Here is a 17,929-nt window from a genome sequence, read left to right as displayed (position 1 = left end):
ACGAACGTGTCTCCTAGAGCTCCTCTCGGGGGAAATTCCCTTGAACAGAACAGATCGCACTTCCGGTTGGTGCTTGTGGCGAACAGATCCACCTGAGGGGTTCCCCAAAGGGCGAAGATCTCTTGAAGGACTTCCTGAGCTGGCTCCCACTCGTGGGAGACTGTGCTCTGCCTGCTCAGAGTGTCCGCTGTCAAGTTCTTCTCTCCAGCTAGGTGAACTGCCGATAGAGAGATTCCTTCTTGGATTGCCCAAAACCAGAGCTGCATCGCCTCTCTGCACAGTGGCAGTGATCCTACGCCTCCTCTTTTGTTGAGGTAGTGCATGGCCACCGTGTTGTCCGTCATTATCAGGACATTTCTCCCCTGTACTGATGGCAGGAAAGCTTCCAGCGCTAGTCTGATCGCTCTCAGTTCCAATAGGTTGATGTGTAGTCTGGACTCCGATGGAGACCAACGACCGCTGATGGTCAAATCGTTGCCATGGGCTCCCCACCCCATGAGTGAGGCGTCTGTGACTACTGTCATCTCCGGCCATGGTTGCCAAAACAGTTCTCCTTTCAAGATGTTCTCTGGATAGGCCCACCATTGAAGGTCGCAGGCTACCTTGTCCGGAATCCGGAGGAGATCTGTCATTCTCCCTGAGAATTGCGACCACTGACTTCTCAGTGCCCACTGAAGAGATCTCATTCTCAGGCGAGCCTATGGCACAAGGAAGATGCCGGATGCCATGAGGCCTAGCAACCTCAAAAAGTCGAAGGCTGGGAGACGTTGGGCATTTTGAAACTTGGTGACCATCTGTAGAATATCTTGAGCCCTCACCTCTGGTGGCAAGGCTTTTCCCACGGAAGTGTCCAGGACCGCTCCAATGAACTGGAGTCTCTGTGATGGTATCATCTGCGACTTCTTTAAATTGAGGGAGAAGCCTAATTTGTGAAGGAAGTGGCAGACATAATCTAGCTGGGCCTGTTTCGAAGATACAGCCCTGATCAGCCAATCATCCAGGTAGGGGTAGACGTGGATCCCTTCCCTCCTTAGACTCGCTGCCACTACCGACATCAGCTTGGTGAAGACCCTCGGGGCGGAGGTCAGCCCAAATGGCAGAACTCGAAATTGATAATGAGAGTCGCCAATTGCGAACCTCAGGTATTTCCGGTGTTTGAGATGGATTGGCACATGGAAATAAGCATCCTGAAGGTCCAGAGATACAAGCCAGTCCTGGAGCTGGAGGGCCTGAAGGATCGGAGAGACGGTTACCATCTTGAACTTGTCCTTCCTGAGGAACCTGTTCAATTCTCGTAAGTCCAGGATGGGTCTCAGTCCTCCGTCCTTCTTTGGTATGAGAAAGTAGGGGGAGTACCAGCCCTTGTTCCTGTCCGCGACAGGTACCGGTTCTATGGCACCTTTCTCTAGCAGGTCTATAATTTCCTGCAAGAGGAGCGGATCTGGAACTTTTAGAGAGCTGTTCCCCGGTGGATGACTCTGAGGGATGTGTAGAAAGGGTAGGCAGTAACACTGGACAACTGTCTCCAAAGCCCAAGCATCTGACGTTATAGCCTGCCATTCCGTCAGATGGTGAGTTAACCTGCCCCCTACAGGTGTACTGTGTGGAAAGGCCTCAGAGTGGTTTGGGGGCGGCTGATGCAGATGCCGAGGGTAAAGAGGCACCTGCTGCGGCCTTAGTACTTTTGACCCGTCCACCTCGGGTGGATCTCCTTTGGCCTCTTTGAGCCGGCTGTCCTCTGCCTTTCCCGAATGCGGAATAATAGCGAAAGGACTTTCCTCTCCCAGAGGTTCCTGAGGGGCGAAAAGGAGTTTGGCGGATAGCAGCTCCTAAAGATTTTGCTGCTGCTTTAGAAGTCTGCAACTTTTCCAGACTGTCATCAGCCTTTTTCCCGAATAGTGAAGAGCCGTCAAAGGGCATATTCAAAAGTCTGGCCTGTACATCTGGAGCAAAGCCAGACTTTCGCAACCACGCATGCCTCTGGATTGTTGTACTTGCCGCCATGGCCCTGCTGATACTGTCAGCGGAATCGATGCCAGTTTGAAGTGATTCGCTCATGGCATCTTTGCCATCTTTAATTATGTTAAGGAAGGCTTCCTTTTCCTCTCCTTTGGGTATCCAGTCAGCCGCTGATGAAGCACACTCCCATAGTGTGTGACTGAACCTGGCGAGCGTACTGGTGGCGTTGATGGACTTCAACGCCATACTACAAGCAGAGAAGACTTTCTTCGCCATAGAATCGTACCTCTTGTCATCTCTATCCTGTGGGACAGTAGGGTAAGCGGTCCTACTGCAAGATGAAATTGCTGCTTGAACCACCAGCCTCTGGAGTCGGGTGTTTTGATAAGTATTCAGGGTCAGCAGCCGCTACTCTATACTTGGCTGACAATCTTTTATTGACCGCAGGGATAACTTCAGGAGTTTCCCAATTAGATGTAATTTTCCTTTGTAAGGCTGCATGGAAGGGGACCCAGGGTCCTCCTGTGGACCTTTATCTAATATGTCTGTTAGGTCATCCTGTTGAAAAACAGGTGAAGGCGCAGACCAACCCATAAATTCAATAATTCTTGCCATAAGGATTCTATAGGGTGTTTCCGCATGTTCCCCTGGGTCTGGTTTAACAAATTCCACTTCTGGGGAAGTGTTCAGCCCACTTGCCTCATGTAGTGACTCCTGTAGGTCCTTCAGCCTTCTTTCCTCAGAGGTGAAATCCTCTGAAATAGGCAGTGTGGTCCTCTGTAACCCAAATGTTTCCTGGTCATTATTGGGCGAGAAAACATTGATGTTGTCGACGCCGATGTGACAGGGTTCGAAGGCGCCGAGAACGGCGTCGAAAAAACTGGAAGGGGTCTCGAAGAACTCGAGAGGATCGGGATCCTACTCGAGGACATCGACGACGGTCTCGGCGTCGTGCCGTAGGCCCTTGGAATCACCGTTGGCTGTGGAGTGGCCTTGGTCTTCTCTTTCATCGGCGTCGACGATGGCGTCGAGTCGATCGACCGATGCGTCGAGGAACCCTTCGACAACGGCGTTGATGGCGCCGATCCGTGCGTCGAAGGAATCTTCGACGACGGCGAAGATGGTGCCTTCTTACCCGATGGCTCGCGGCGCTCTCGGGAGGAATGTTTCGCCGGGTGCTGCGACTCGTGGTGTTTTGATTTTTTGGGTTTTTCACCCGGGGTATCACCCTCTGCTGTCTTCGAGGGGGTCGAGGCTGCGTTCTCGAAGACGCTTAACATTTTCTTTCTGAATTCCTCCCACTCAGCTTGAGAGCTGTGTTTTGTGGGACAGGAGACCCTTTCTGGGGACACAGAAGACGACGAGGAAGGGGATCTTCGACGTCTCTTTTTTGAGTGTCTTGATCTCGACGAATGGTGGGAGCTACTTCGAGATCTAGAATGGGAATGTTTGACGGCGAGGAGACGAATGCCTCGACTCAGCCGAAGAAACCTTCGAGGAGGTTTTGATTGACTTACCTTTCTCGAGCTTCCCCTTGCGCTCCTTCAAGGGTTTCGCCGTCATGGACATGCAGTCCTCACACTCCGAACAATGGTGCTCGGATTTCAAGCACCACAAGCAGATCCTGTGTGGATCCGTTATCGAAATTTTTTTACCGCAGTCTCGACAATTCTTGAAGCCGGATCGCGGCGTCGTCGTTTCCGATGAAGATGCCATTGAGAACGAGTAGGTTTATTATTCGAGTAGATATATAGTTATCCTGACTGAACTGAGCAACGACGTTCCGAGGCCCCACCAAGCGCGGAAAAACTGAACTGAGCAACGGATGCAGCGCGTGGCTATTTATGGGCATGATGACGTTGGCGCCAATACGGTGGCCGTCGAGGGACATCGACTCGGCGGATCGTCGACGCGCAGCGCCCTCTACAGAAAAAATTTCCGAGGCCAGAAAGCTGGAAACTTATTATCAAAGGTAAGGAATACGTCGGAGGACACAATCCCCTCGAAACCTGATTTCTGTGGTTCAGGTGTACATTGGAAAGATAAAAAGGGTTCTTCTACAAAATTCCATGCCACAGTGAGGGATGCTCTAAATAATTGAACAAACAGATAATCCTTTGCTGAAGAACAATACTCAAAATGTCAACTGTAAAAATTGTAGGTCACCATATTAACTTCCAAATTACATTTAGCTAATAAACATTTTGCTTTTTAAAAAAAAATAAACTTTATAGGTTGCTGGACATTGCATCAGAGGACAAAAAAACGGCAAGAATTCAAGACATTCTTAAATATGTTATTGTTCCCTTTGGTTGACCCAGTTTGAGGTTTAGTGCAAATGAACAATACTATAGATGCATGCATGACTTCTGATAGGGATAGGGGGAGAGTAGGTGGGCTAATCCCTTTCCGGTAAATCCTCCACACCAACAGCACTCTGCTGTCTCGAAAGTAAATGGTTACGAAATAGTGGCCAAATGTCTACTGGTTTACATTTCGTAGGCTGCAAAAAGGTACAGTGTTTTTCCTGGTCTGAGGCCCATGTGATGGCCCGGAGCCATTGTACCACGGTTGGGCAGGTGGAGCGTAACCATAGTAACAATATACATCTAATTGCAAGCAACAGGAGGAGGCTCGCTAGTTTGTGAAAACCACGTTGCAGCTGTTCAAACCTGTGGAATATTTAATGGCGTAGGTTCAATGGTGCAGCCAAATATTTCAGTCATATTAACACATCTCCACCCAGAACACCGCCAGTTCAGGACAGCCTCACACCATGTGGAGATATCCCGAATTGTCCGAAAGGCATCTGGGGCAGTGTGCAGAGAAAAAAGTAGTAGTCTAGCAGGGGTGTAGTGGAACCTCTGCAGTACCTTGAATTGTATTAGGCGAAACCTGGAATTAAAGGAAACGATCTGTGTATTTATGCACATAGCCTCCCACATCTGGCCAGTAATTTCCACTGCCAAGTCCCTGGCCCAGGCTTCATGGAGTTTCGTGAGAGGTCTATTACCTCGGACCTGCAGTGCATCATATAGTCTGGCCACACCGCTTCGTGCAGAGGTGCCCCCTATAACAACTTAGAGCACCAGATCATCAGGAGGTAGTGTGGGGAATTCCGCCCAGACTGCTTTAGCTGCCAGGCGGAGTCCTGCATATTGTAGCCAGTGTGTGGAGAGTCTCTGTATGGGACCAGGTACATCTTGGAGCGTGATGAAGGACCCCATATTATAAACATCTCTTATGACTGTGAAGCAATCCCCCTTCCCATTTTTTTGCGGCTGTCTTGCTTATTTTGAGTGTCAGTTCCATAGTGGTAAGCTTTCATTAAAGGGGTGTGGATTTCCCAGCATTAGCCATATTTTGCCCCACACCAGTGCTGTCGCTGCAATGAGATTACTAGTTGCTGGGTCTTTCCATACCATAGGCAATATTAGTGAACGCACGTCCTGTGTGCCTGTGCTTCTACCCAGTATTTCTCAAAGTCTGGGGCGGCAAGTCCACCCTGTATGTATGGTCTTGTCAGTATATCCCATTTTAGCCTGACCGCTCCTGCATGCCACAAAAAGTTATTAATCGCTTCCTTCAATGTCTCAAAGAACGCGGCGCCTGGCCACATTGGTATATTCAGAAAGTAGTACAAAAGCTTTGGGAGGGTAATCATTTTTAGTAGCACTATACGGACAGCTATTGTAAACAAGAGCTTCGCCCAGGTGAGGAGTCTGGTTTGTGAGTTGGGGTATGTATACCCCGTAATTACAAGCATAAAGCGATGTTGGGTGTCTTGCCACAACAATCCCAACGTATTTGATTTCAAGGGCTGCCCAGGCAATCCCATTAAGTCCAACGGGGGACCAGTAGCGTCAGTGAGCAGGAATAGTTCAGATTTAGCACAGTTGACCTGTAGCCCAGATAGAAACCCGAAGGAAGTGAATTCTTGCAAAATTGGGGCCAGATTTAATGTGGGATCGCGTACAAATGGAAGTGCATCATCTGCATATAACAATATCATTTCTGGTTCCCTTAGGAGGCTGATCCCCCTTTGAGCATGCCTATGCTGGATCGCATCCGCAAGGGGTTCCATCACTATGGCGAATACTAAAGGAGACAGTGGGTAGCCCTGTCGGGTCTCACTGCAGATGTCAATGGGAGTCGAGAGTGATCCATTTTTACTTATTCTGGCCATTGGTGACGTGTATACGATTTGTACCTAATATATGAAGTGAGGTCCAAAGTTGCATTTATGTAGTACTGCCCACATAAATTGCATAGATAACGAGTCAAAGGCCTTCTGTATATCAAGAGCAGCAGCGACAGCTTGTGCTCCAGGGTCTAACTGAGCCAGGACATTGAAGAGGCGTCTAATGTTTAGTGCCATGGATCGGGCAGGGACAAAGCTTGATTGGTCTGGGTGAACGATGTGTCTCATGTAAGGGGCTAATCTAAGGGCAAGAACTTAGGTGAATATTTTAGCATCCGAGTTTATTAGGAAGAGGGGGCGGTAAGACTCGCATAGCTTGGCTGCCTTGTCTGGTTTTAACAGAACTGTGATCAATGCCTCACGAAGTGTAGGGGGAAGTGTTTTAAATGTGCAGGATTCTTCCCAAAGGGCGGTCAGGCCGGGGACGGGGGGGGGGGGGGGGGTTAAGGCGAGTTTTAAAGTGCTTAAAGAAGTCCATAGTGAGGCCTTCCGGCCCGGGGGTCTTCCCAGGTGAGAGGGACTCTCTTCTGAGGTGATTGGTCCGTCGAGAATTTCAGGAGTCGCGTCAGTTAGCATTGACAATGGCAGATTCTTTAAATAGTCATCTATCTCAGAGGGGGTTGCTATGTCAGTATCTGCATATAGTGTAGCGTAAAATATGTTGAACACCATGGTCACTTCCGGGAGGTGGAGCCAGAGTCCCGTTCACGTCTCGCACGGAATGGAATAGGATAGCTTCCCGCTGCTTGTCGCTTCATCCTTTCCAGTAGTCTGCCCGGGCGCTCACCGTACCCATATTGTTTTGCCAACACAGGTCCATCAAGGAACTTCAGTACTCTATCCGATACTGGACGAAATCAGTCTAGTTCAGACTTAATATCCCTCAGGGTGACATCACCCAGAGCGGACGCATACTGCTCCTCCAGTCGCCGTAGATTAGTTTTGCTAGTGTGGATATCACTCTGTATTGTCTTGAGGAGTCTCGATTCTGCGGCCAGGGCCATACCCCGCACATAGACCTTAAAGGCCCCCATAGTGTTGCCCATGTGTTGACCGAGCCAGTGTTTACTTCAAAGTATTCATCTACACATTTCCCCATTTCGACTACAAATATGGGGTGTATCAATGCCTGCGGTTTAAATCACCACATCCTTCTGATACCCAGTACGTCCCTCAGTTTCAGTGTCAATGTGATAGGTAAGTAGTCAGAGAAGGTTCTGGCTAGTATGGCAGTCTCACCAAGGTGGGTTACGAGAATGCCGGATAACCACAACATGTCTATCCGAGAGTGAGAGTCGTAGACTGTAGAGTAATACGTGTATTTACGTGCTGACGGGTTTAGCATCCTTCAGGCGTCTCCCATCTCTAGGTCATCTAGACCATCCTGCAGCGACTGGGCAGCTCTAGTCAGTTGTCGAGGCCTACTGCCGGATCTGTCAAGGTTTATGGACACTATTGTATTAAAATCCCCTCCGCATAGAACTGGTATTAGGGGGTATAATGCGAGTAATTCTAACATTTCAGAGTAAAATTCAGGGTCATCTATATTTGGCCCATAGACGTACAGTAAGATAATTTCTTGACCCTTCAGCATTCCCCGCAATAGTACGTAACGACCAAGTGGATCTAAGTGTGCCCGTTTGTGAACATATGGTATGGATTTATGAATAAGAATCATAACTCCCCTGCTTTGGGTCGAGTATGTAGTGAAATAACGTAGTGTGCCCCAATTTCTGGCGAATTTCTCACATCCTGCAGCCAGTCCATGTGTTACCTGAAGAAACCAGACATGTGTTCCATTCTTTTCAATATATAATTGTAGGCGGCGCATTTTAGACGGATAGCCCAACCGTTGCACATTCCAACACATGAATTGCAGGGGTTCAACCAGCATCAAACCTGTTCTTAAAGAGGCCCATGCGCCCCAGAGGGACCAGTTCCAGATAATGTACGGGAGCCATAATTATACAATGGTGCTCCCTGTCAACTAACACCAGTATGTCAAGCATTTTCTGTTTAAACATCCGCAACTGCCCTACCTACCCCCATCCCTCCCCCAATCAGAGGAATGATAGCCCCAATCCCAACTACCCAACAACAATTGCAACTCCGCATGGAGGACTGTTTGCCGACTTCGACCCCCGACATCTGCAAAGCCCATCTTCACATTAATCGGTTACGGGCGCATCATTCCCAAGTACACAGAACTTAGTGACAGATTTCCATCAATAGTATCAGGGGAAATGCAAGCGGAAACACAGGTGATTGTTACCCACCAACAGAGACCTGCAGAGCTCTGTCAGCAGTGGGGGGGGGGGGGGGGGGAATCTGGAAGTATATGGTTGCGGGACAGCCTGGAAGTGTTCATCCAAGAATTTCATGGCCTCTTTGGGAATAGTGAAGAAATGCACCTTATTTCCATGCTCAATTCTCAGCTTAGCCTGGTAGAGCATGGTGTATCGCACATTGAGATAGATCACCGAGTCTCTTTTTCATGGCTGTGAATGTTTTGCACTCCTGCTGAACAGTGACTGAGAAGTCGGGATACAAGTGTATTTGGAGTCCAGGAGTAGCTCGCCCTTGCTGCCCGCAGTAGCGTGTCCCTGTCTCTGTAGTTAAATATTCGGGCTATAAATGGGCCGGGTGGAGCGCCAGGCTTGGGGGTGAGAGTGCAGTGGACCCACTCTACTGCATATTGTAGCAACAATTTTGGGGAGTCCAATAGGGAGCGCAAGGTGCGTTCGATGTATTCCTCCATTGACCCCACAATGTTTCCTTCTGGTAAAGCTATTATCCTTAGGTTATTACGCTGTGATAGGGATTCAAGGTCTTTGTTTTTTTTTACCAATGGATAGTACCTGTTTCGACAGTGAGGTGACATCGGCCCTGAGGGCAGCAACTTCATCTTCGGTTGTGCCCATTCTTGTCTCCACTTCCATTATGCGGGCTTCAGTTTTGTCCATTCACGATTTTATTGAGCTGATGGTGCCGCTCATGTCGTCCAACTTGGTGTGGATGGCGGTAAATCCCTCATGCATATATTCCATCATCCTATGGAGCTTGCTGGGTTCACCTGTTTCTGACCCACCGCCTGTTGCGCACTCCTCTGCATTGACACTCTGTCACCTTGGGTGTGGCTTTGGTGTACATATTTATCAAACTTTGTTTCTTTCCTGCACCTTTGATCATTGTCTCCCAGGTGGACGGTATGATATGTAAGCCTCAGAGGATAATGTGCCCAGTGTGCGGTGGTATTGGTCAAGCAGCAGCCGGGTCTGCAAAGGAGGCGGGAACTGCCAGTGTGTAGATCATCTGCCGAGGCCAGCAGTAGGGTTTGTTTGGACACCTTGTGTGACAGGTGTAGGGAATGACCCAATTGCCACCACCGGACTTCGAATAGTAGGGCTAGCGCAGTGTTCAATAATTATGTTGCTCCAACGGATTCGTAGTACCCACCGGGGGTGTTCAGACTTCACTCTCAAGTGAAACTTCTCGTTAGGAGGTTTGTAGGGATAGCTAGTGTGATCACGCCTTTCAGTGCAGTAGCGGGTTCAGAGCAGCTCCTACCGCCTGTCAGCTCCAGCACCCCCTGTTCCGGGGCAGTGCAAAGTGCTAGAGTCTGGCGACAAGCTCTAGTGTCACGCTCCGACTGCTGCGGGCTCTGATGGAAGTGAGTGTGCTGGATGGTCGGTGTCCTCAGGTGTCCACAGCCTCTGTTGGGTAAGTAGTCCCTTGTAGAGCACAAAGAGGGATTTGTCAGGAGCGCCTGGTAGAATATTGCGCATTCATCATGCTACGCCGCAGCCGCTGGTATAGCCCGGGTCAACGCCCAAGTGTATGGCAGCAATCTCGATGCGGCTGAGGGTCAGGTGCTGTTACCTGTGTTCAAGAATTTCCCCTTCTTGTCCAGCCAGGATGTGGAGGTGCCCCTCACTCTTGTGGCAGATCACTGCTATTGCTGCTGCATTTGTGCCCCCAATGAGTATGTCCAGCGCTAACTCGGTAGTCTGACAAGAGCCAGGGTTACTGTCCTGTAGTTAGGGCCCTGCAGTTCAGTTGGTGAGCTCCGCCTTCTCCCCTCCCGGTCCCCCGAAGATGGTGCGGGCCAGATAGCCGCCACACGGAACCCGGCCAACAGCAATGTCCACGCCGTAAGCGCACCCTGCACCCTATGTCTTGGGTGCCGGGGGCAGGCGGACGGCAGTCCAGCAAGTTGTGGGAGACCGTTCTCAGAGCCGCATGCAGGGTTATCATGTGTAGCTGGATGCTAGACATCAGAGGTTTATTCTCCCGTTAACCTGCCTGTTACAGGATGAAGTCGTCAGTGGGGATGGGGGATTCACTGCAGTATTCAGCTGTCTGTCGCAGGGTGGGTGGAGCGCATTGCAGATCAAGCTCAGTAACAAGTCTGTGGGCGCACCCAGCACTATGGAGGATATCAAGGAAGGCTGGCAACGTGTGGCTTTGTTTCTTGCAGCTCGCGGGTCCCGCCACAACAGGGGGTTGGGGGGTTTGACAAAGAGCACCAGTGCTCTCGTACAGCCTCCCGTCCGTGGACTGCTACTGTCGTCCTCCCCCAACCGCCACCTGGCTTCAGCGGCTCTGCACCGTTCTGGGCTGCACCAGGTAGGGTGTATGGGCGGAGGGGCAAGCCAACTGACCTGCCGGTCCGCTAGTAAGGACGTATAAAGGTTGTGTGTCCCTCAATGCAGGTGCCCTGTCTGTTAGGTGCACAATGACTGCGCCCTGAAAGCAGCCTCCGCGCAGCACAGATCAGCGCTGGCAGCCTTACGGCGTGGAGGAGGAGGGTTCCAGTTCCGTCTGTGTGCTCAAGGCCCGCCAGCGTCCAGCCAGCTCCCTGAGAAGCCGACTGCTGCGATTTCAGGGTAGATGTGCAGCACAGCTGTTACGCTCTCAAGGCAAGTAGTTTTCCCAACATAACGCACCCCTATATATAGTATCACGGGCGTGCTCCGATTCCGGGTGTCAGAGCTCCTCTCTCAGGTGGCCATCTTGGTTGCGCACAACAACGCCCCACAATAAACATTTTCTAAACAATCCCTTTAAATGGCAAGGCAAACATTTACTAAACCACTAAAAGAATCATTTTGTTGTAACCTGGCAGGTGGGGACACATTTCCTGAAGCCCATCCCCTATTTACACCAACTGTGTGCATAATTACACACAACTGCCATAATGCTTTCCTCCCCTCTACGCACAATTTCTCATGAAGCATACCGTAATGGTTGGACTTATTTTTGTGAAGTTATGTTCGCTGTAGGTAAAAGTTATTTCCAAAAAAACATTGCAGGTGTAAATGGGCCCTCTTTCGAGAAAAGGGTTCGAACAGCACTTCGTGGCAATTGTGTGTTGTAAACCCAAAACGCAAACGTTTTTCAGTGAGGCTTCAACAACTCACCTCTGTCGTTTACGTGGTAGGCTGTTATTCTTGATCAGCAAGGGCTTGATGTGCTCTGCCAAGACATCATCGTGTTTGATGCACCAGTGACGAAGAATGCTTGTGGTGAACTGATCATCTGGGTGGCATGGTCGGCTCAGAACCATCTTTACCATCTCCTCACTTGGCCTGGGAACAGAACATATGCATCAAAATAGAAACAAAGCAAACTCAGAATCAGGAACATGAACATCGATATTATGACTCCATTAAAAAAAATAATATTAAAATGCTTTGGCTTACAGCAAAACCTTGTGAAAATTGTGAAAGTAAAATTACGTTCCAATTAATTCCATTTGTTTATTTATGTACTTGTAGCGCGACGAAAGCCTGCAGGCATCAGGGCGCGTGAGCATGAAACAGAGACAACCTATGGCAAAACTCATTCTTATTTTCTAGGGAGTTATTCTAGTCATTAACTAAACTGAGACTGAGGCTTATTTAAACAGGTAAGTTTTCAGGTGTCCCCTGAACATCTGGCAATTTTTTTCTAACCGTAGGGTTAGGGGCAACTTATTCCAACATTGCGCTTCCTGCACTGGGAAGGATTTCCCCATACCTGTTACTCAATTGAAGCGTAACACATTCTACCGGCCTTGGTCTTTTGATCCAAGGTGTCTAGATGGAATATATCTAGAGAACTGGTTCTTCAGATACCTGGGAGCTGAGCCATATAGACATCTATGAACGATTGTCATTGACTTGAAAGTAATTCTTTCCTCTATTTTTTTTGCATCGTGACTTTCTATGTATTTTTGGAGATGATTTGTCGCTACATTGTCCAATATTTTTAAGATAAAATTTGAGTTTGTAATAGGACGTAAGTTAGTAGGATCCTTCTGGTTTAAGCCTGCCTTTTTAATCAATGGCGTAATAGTCACTTCCTTGATACGCTTTGGTACCAGGCCATCCTGAAAAGATGCATTCACAATTCTGGTGAGAACTGGCGTAAATAGGTCTTTATTCTTCAAAATAATTTGGGCCGGTAAGTTATTTTCTGCACATGTCGTCGGTCTCATTTTGGTCAATACTAAGGACAACTCTTTCTCCGAGATTGGGAGAAAGCTAAAGTTTGTCAAGTCATCAGATCTGCTTTTCACTGTAACTTGTGGTAGTACTGATCCAGGTTTTTCTCTGGATAGGATTATATTTTCTCTTGCCTTTTGTATTTTTGCCGAAAAGGCATTCTGTACTAGATCGCAGTCTTCCTTCGTAGGATTAAAGGCAGAGTAATGGCCTTGGGTTTATCCATGCATTTGAGAATTTCAAATATTCTACTAGTAGCCTTCAGGGCAGCTGCTAGCTCTGTTAAAATAGTTGCTCTTTGCTTCTCTTATCTCTTCACTATATTTTAAGTTTATTTGTTTCCATTTCTCTTTATTATCTGTTGTAGAATTCAGGATCCACGTCGTTTCCAAACTGCGTTTATCGAGTTTGAGTTTATTCAAATCTCCATGGAACCATTTCTGGTTCTTATCAATTTTCCTAACAAATTTATGGTTAGCATGCACACATTAAAACTCATCGACAAACCAATCAGCATTTCAATGAGAGGTGTTTTTCTAGCGGTCTCCATACATTATAAGCTACATGGGACAACTCAATTAATGCTTTTAGGTGTTGAGGCGAAAAAAGCCACACAGAGCAGCTGGCTAGATCTATAGAGACAATTTTGACAGATTCATAGCCAAAAAGAGGAGTACGCTAATAGACTTCCTAAATCGTAAAACATCTCAGACTATTCTTTAGCCCGTGCACAGGGGCTTTAATATGTGCATCGTCTAACCAGCAACACTAGCATTAATCAGATGGAAGCAAAAGAAAAAAGGAAGAACAAATGATTTACCGCCGGTAATGTTCCTTTCTTGCGGATTTTCCTCCCACATATTCCTCATTTTAGATACTTCCCAAACCTTTTTTAACAGTCCATTCACAGGCCCCGGAAGTGACTATAACCGGTCTACGTATACACCAGGCCTTCTGACCTCAGTTCACCACCCCCCCCCGTGTTTAGTAGCGGAGGAAACGTGAACAAACCAAGTTCATTGCCGTTTACTCCTCTTTGAATCACTGTGGGGTGTGCGGAGGGGTGGTTGAGAGGGAGACGAGAAATCTGCGGGAGGAGAATCCATCAGAAGGAACATTAGCAGGGATAAGTAATTTGTTACTCTAATGGATTTCATCCTCCCACAGACTCATCTTAAACATGCTCCAATAGCTGTATTATAGACCTAGAGAAGGTTATGGCACAAGGAAGAGTCCACATAAATTAAGAACCTATGAAGGACCACCCTAGTAAAGTGAGCATCCCGCTTAGTCAGAGTCCAACATATGATGGGAGTCGACTGTGTAGATGGTTAGTTCTATAATACTTGAATTGTATCCTTGGGTGTACAATGCAAGAGATTGTTTATATTTCATACTTTTTTTATACACATTGAGGAAAAATATCAATCGAGGAAGCAAATCCTAACCCTTGAGAAATCTACCAATAGCAATTAAAATATTTAATTAAAACATGCACAAAAAAATAAAATACAACTAAAGTCCAAGTAGCCCCCTGGCAGGTGTCTAGAGATGGAATTTTCCCTCCGTAAGGCCGAATTGGCTGCCACAGCATTCAAAGGCATCTCTTTCCCTACCAGCTTGTAGCATTTGGCAATGCAAATGATTATCCATCGAGAAGAACAAATTACTTACCACTCTGTAATGTTCTTTCTGATGGATTAGTCCTTCCTTCTACTGATTCCGCGTCTTCAATATTCTATCTCTAGTGCCAGATGTCTTTTGAAATGTTTTCATCACCACGTTGGGCTGAAAATCTGCACCATAGTGATCCTCATGCTGGACATGTCGGAACCAGTATATATAGGGCTGCTGTGCTCAAGGACCTCAGTTCCACTCTTTTCCCTAGATCTCAGCAGCTGATGTACCACATAACAGAGCTTTCTACCAAGAGAGGAAGTTGTGGGGGCTGGGGGGGGTGCGTAGATGGGGGGGGAGCAGGGGTTTGAGGGGGCGATGAGTAATCTGGGGAAGCACTAAACTGTTAGAAAGAACACTATCAAGAGATCATTTGTTTTACAAATGGATTAATTCCTCCCACAGACTCCACATCTTCGAAAGACTCCCATAGCAATTCATATATCTGGAGAAGGGAGGAGAATTAGAAGACACCACCTACATCAGAAAACTCTGATGGACTGCTTGGCCAAAGTGAGGGTCCTACCCAGATAAGGAATTGTGAGGGGTCAGAAATGTGGGGCGGACAACTTTGCGAAGATTTTTCAATCTATGCCATTTTATTAAAACAAAAAGGTTGGAGAAACGCCTCACTAACCCTACCCTGAGAAGGATTTCCCTGCCTAAAATAATCTAAAGGAAACGCTCTACCAGGTTTCCTTCCCTCACACTTGTACATACAACAACTTAACAAGGTAATATATGGCAAATCAAACATAACAAATTAACCAGTTAGATTCATAATCTGAGAACGGTCTCTCCTTCTAACCTGGGTGAATCCCTCTTCCCAGATTCAAGCAGGATTCTAACAGTTACAAAAGGATAAGGAAACCCTGTCTTCCAAACTTCCAACTGAGTGCTATTGGTTCCAACTTGACAACAAAAGTTCCAAGACAGTTCTGTTGGTTTCAACTTGAATTCAATCAATAGTTTAACAAGGTTTTCCTCTTTTCACTTGTGAGAAAGAGCTTAAAATAACTACTTCTCACAAACCAAGAATACTTCTTTAGTTCCTTAAGATCAACACAATTGTCTCTGTTAGGATAACTCTGCAACAGTTCACAAAGCACTTTTAACAATTGTAGATAATTTTGCAGCAGTTCACACAACACTTGATACATTAGTGTTAATTTGTCAGGATTATTATGTAACAGTTACAAAAAACATCTTATTGGTTCTTTGTCAGCAAAGCGGGTTGAGAGCAGCTTGACTGCGTAGCATGCATTTTGAGATCCCCTTCAGGTAAGAGCATCCTGGGCCTAGGTGCCCCATAATTGTTTTATTGGGCTTTTTCTGTGCCGCTTCGAGCACATTCTGCTCCCTCTCCCCCACCCCTTACAGCCACTTCCTCGTCCCGCCTCCTTGCCCGCCCACACCCGTCCAGATTGGTTGGCAGAGCCTAGTCTTCTGGACTACACAGCCGCCTCACTGTCCGCTTGCTTTTTTGTCAGCAAAGAGGGTTGAGAGCAGCTTCACTGCGTGACCTGCATTTTGAGATCCTCCTGTAGGAAAGAGCAGCCTGGGGCTCGGTGCCCCATAATTGTTTTATTGGGCTTGTTCTGTGGCGCTTCGAGCGCATTGTGCTCCCTTCTCCCCCACCCCTTGCAGACACTTCCTCGTTCCCTCCCGCCTCCCAGCCCGTCCACACCCGCCTTGATTGGGCGTCGTCATGGTCATAGCAGACCATCCTTGGGCAGCCCTCTGCCCGGCAGCCCCTGTGGCTAAGAGCCCCAGGGCAAACGGTGGCTCCCACTTGGCGGCTTCAGCCAGTGTCTTCAGGTGTCAGCAGGGGAAGCCAGTGACCAGCCGACACCCAGCAGCTAGCTAGAAAGGTAGGAGTGGCCCGTGTAAGGTATAGACCCTCCTCTACCCTGCAATCCTGTCCTCATAGCTATCTCTCAAACTTGGTGCGTTTTTCTCCTGTTTGAAAATTGCACTGTGCAAGTATTTAAATTGGCATTGTGAAACCTAAGCCTTTTGCCCTACTAATCAGGACTCTCAAACTTAGGCGTTTTTTCTCCCGTTTGAAAATTGCTTTGTAAAACCTAGACCTTTTCCCCCCACTATTCAGGACTCAAACTTAGGTGTGTTTTTCTCCTGTTTGAAAACTGCATTGTGAAACCATGGCCTTTTCCCCCACTATTCAGGATTCTCAAACTTCGGTGTTTCCTCCTGTTTGAAAATAGCATTGTGATAGTATTTAAATCAAAGCGCCAGTCGTCTTGCCCTACTGTCAACTTGTCTGCTTTGTCCGTCTCGTCTGCTTGCACCCTGCCCTGTGTCCTTCCCTAGTGTTCTCCCCTTCTCACTCCCTTCCTCGTCTCTCCTCTTCCTACCTACTCTATGGTGCTCTTTGTCTCTCCCATCTTTTCTAACTGCTTCTCTATCAACTATCCTGCTCTCCTCTCTAAAACTGGTAGGAAGAAGTTTAAAAAGGACATCCTGGTCTCTAACCCAGGCCTCCCTATCGCGGACACCTATACCAGTGGGGCCTCCTCCAGGCAAACTTTCACCGACATCCTCTGTCGTTCCCTCGCCAGGCCTATGGCCTCTTCATATGGTCACTGTGCCCTCTCCCTTCTCATCCTCTCCCATTAATGGTGACACCCGGTGGGAGACCCTCCTGGCCTCCTTCCACTCCTCTAAAGTCATCAATAATGTCTACTTAAATGGCAACGTCTTGGCCCAAGGCCCTCAAGCCAACCTTCTCCTCTGTGATATACGCTTCCCGCGCCTCATCAATTTCCTTTCTTCTACTGCTGTCCCCTCTCCCACCTCCATGGCTTCCTCGCCTCCACCTGCTGCCTCCTCATTGGCTACCTTGCCCTCTCTTTACTCTTCCACGGCTCCCCACACCCCCGGGCTGCTTCTACACCTCCGCAGGGTGTACCTCTGATTTGTACACCTCCCCAGAAGTCTTTCAAGGATGGCAACCTTCTCCACATTGCCACTCTAAACTCTCGCTCTGCTGTCAAACACTCCTCTGACATCTGCCGCCTCCTGGAGGAGCTTGTCCTCGGTCTCACCAAGACATGGTTCACTGCCAGCTCTGTCATACGCTTTGACACTCTCCTCCCTGATGGCTACAAGATCCTCTCCGCTACCAGATCCAACCATTCCGGAGGGGGTGTAGCCCTTCTCTTCCCTGAGTGGATTCCTGCCTCTGTCATGCCTACGCAGGCCTACTCCTCGTTCGAATGCCTCGTCTGCAGGCTCTCTCTCTCCTGCCCATTCCCTTACTGTGGCTACCATCTATCGGCCACCTGGTCAGATCTCTGCCTTCCTCTCTGAATGGACAGACCTCTCCTCTTCCCTCCTGGTCTCAACCACACCACAATTCCTTCTTGGAGACTTCAACATCCACCTGGATGCTTCCTGCCCTTCCACTGGACTCTTTCTTGACCTCTGCGACTCTCTCTCACTCTCTATTCTTCCCTCTGGCCCAACTCACTCTGCAGGGCACACTCTTGATGCTAAGATCTCTTCAGACCTCCACCTTTCTCCCTCTCACCACTCCTCTCTCCTGGAGTGATCACTTTCTCCTTTCCTCCCATCTCACCCTCTCATC

General features: G+C 48.2%; 1 protein-coding gene across 2 annotated transcripts in view; it reads right to left on the bottom strand.

Annotated features, from left to right (window-relative positions):
* INTS3 (integrator complex subunit 3) overlaps positions 1-17,929 on the bottom strand; it is a 1,800,341-nt gene that overhangs the window by 394,958 nt on the left and 1,387,454 nt on the right. For both annotated transcript variants that reach the window (XM_069651244.1, XM_069651252.1), the window contains exon 26: positions 11,581-11,748. In XM_069651244.1, coding sequence (XP_069507345.1) covers positions 11,581-11,748 — 168 coding nt within the window. The remainder of the gene's footprint in view (positions 1-11,580; positions 11,749-17,929) is intronic.

This window comes from Ambystoma mexicanum, chromosome 1p (genome assembly GCF_040938575.1).
Source record: "Ambystoma mexicanum isolate Mex_15411 chromosome 1p, UKY_AmexF1_1, whole genome shotgun sequence".
Lineage (NCBI taxonomy): Eukaryota > Metazoa > Chordata > Amphibia > Caudata > Ambystomatidae > Ambystoma > Ambystoma mexicanum.
Note: the sequence above shows the minus strand (reverse complement) of the source record. Positions and strands in the feature narration are given on the sequence as shown.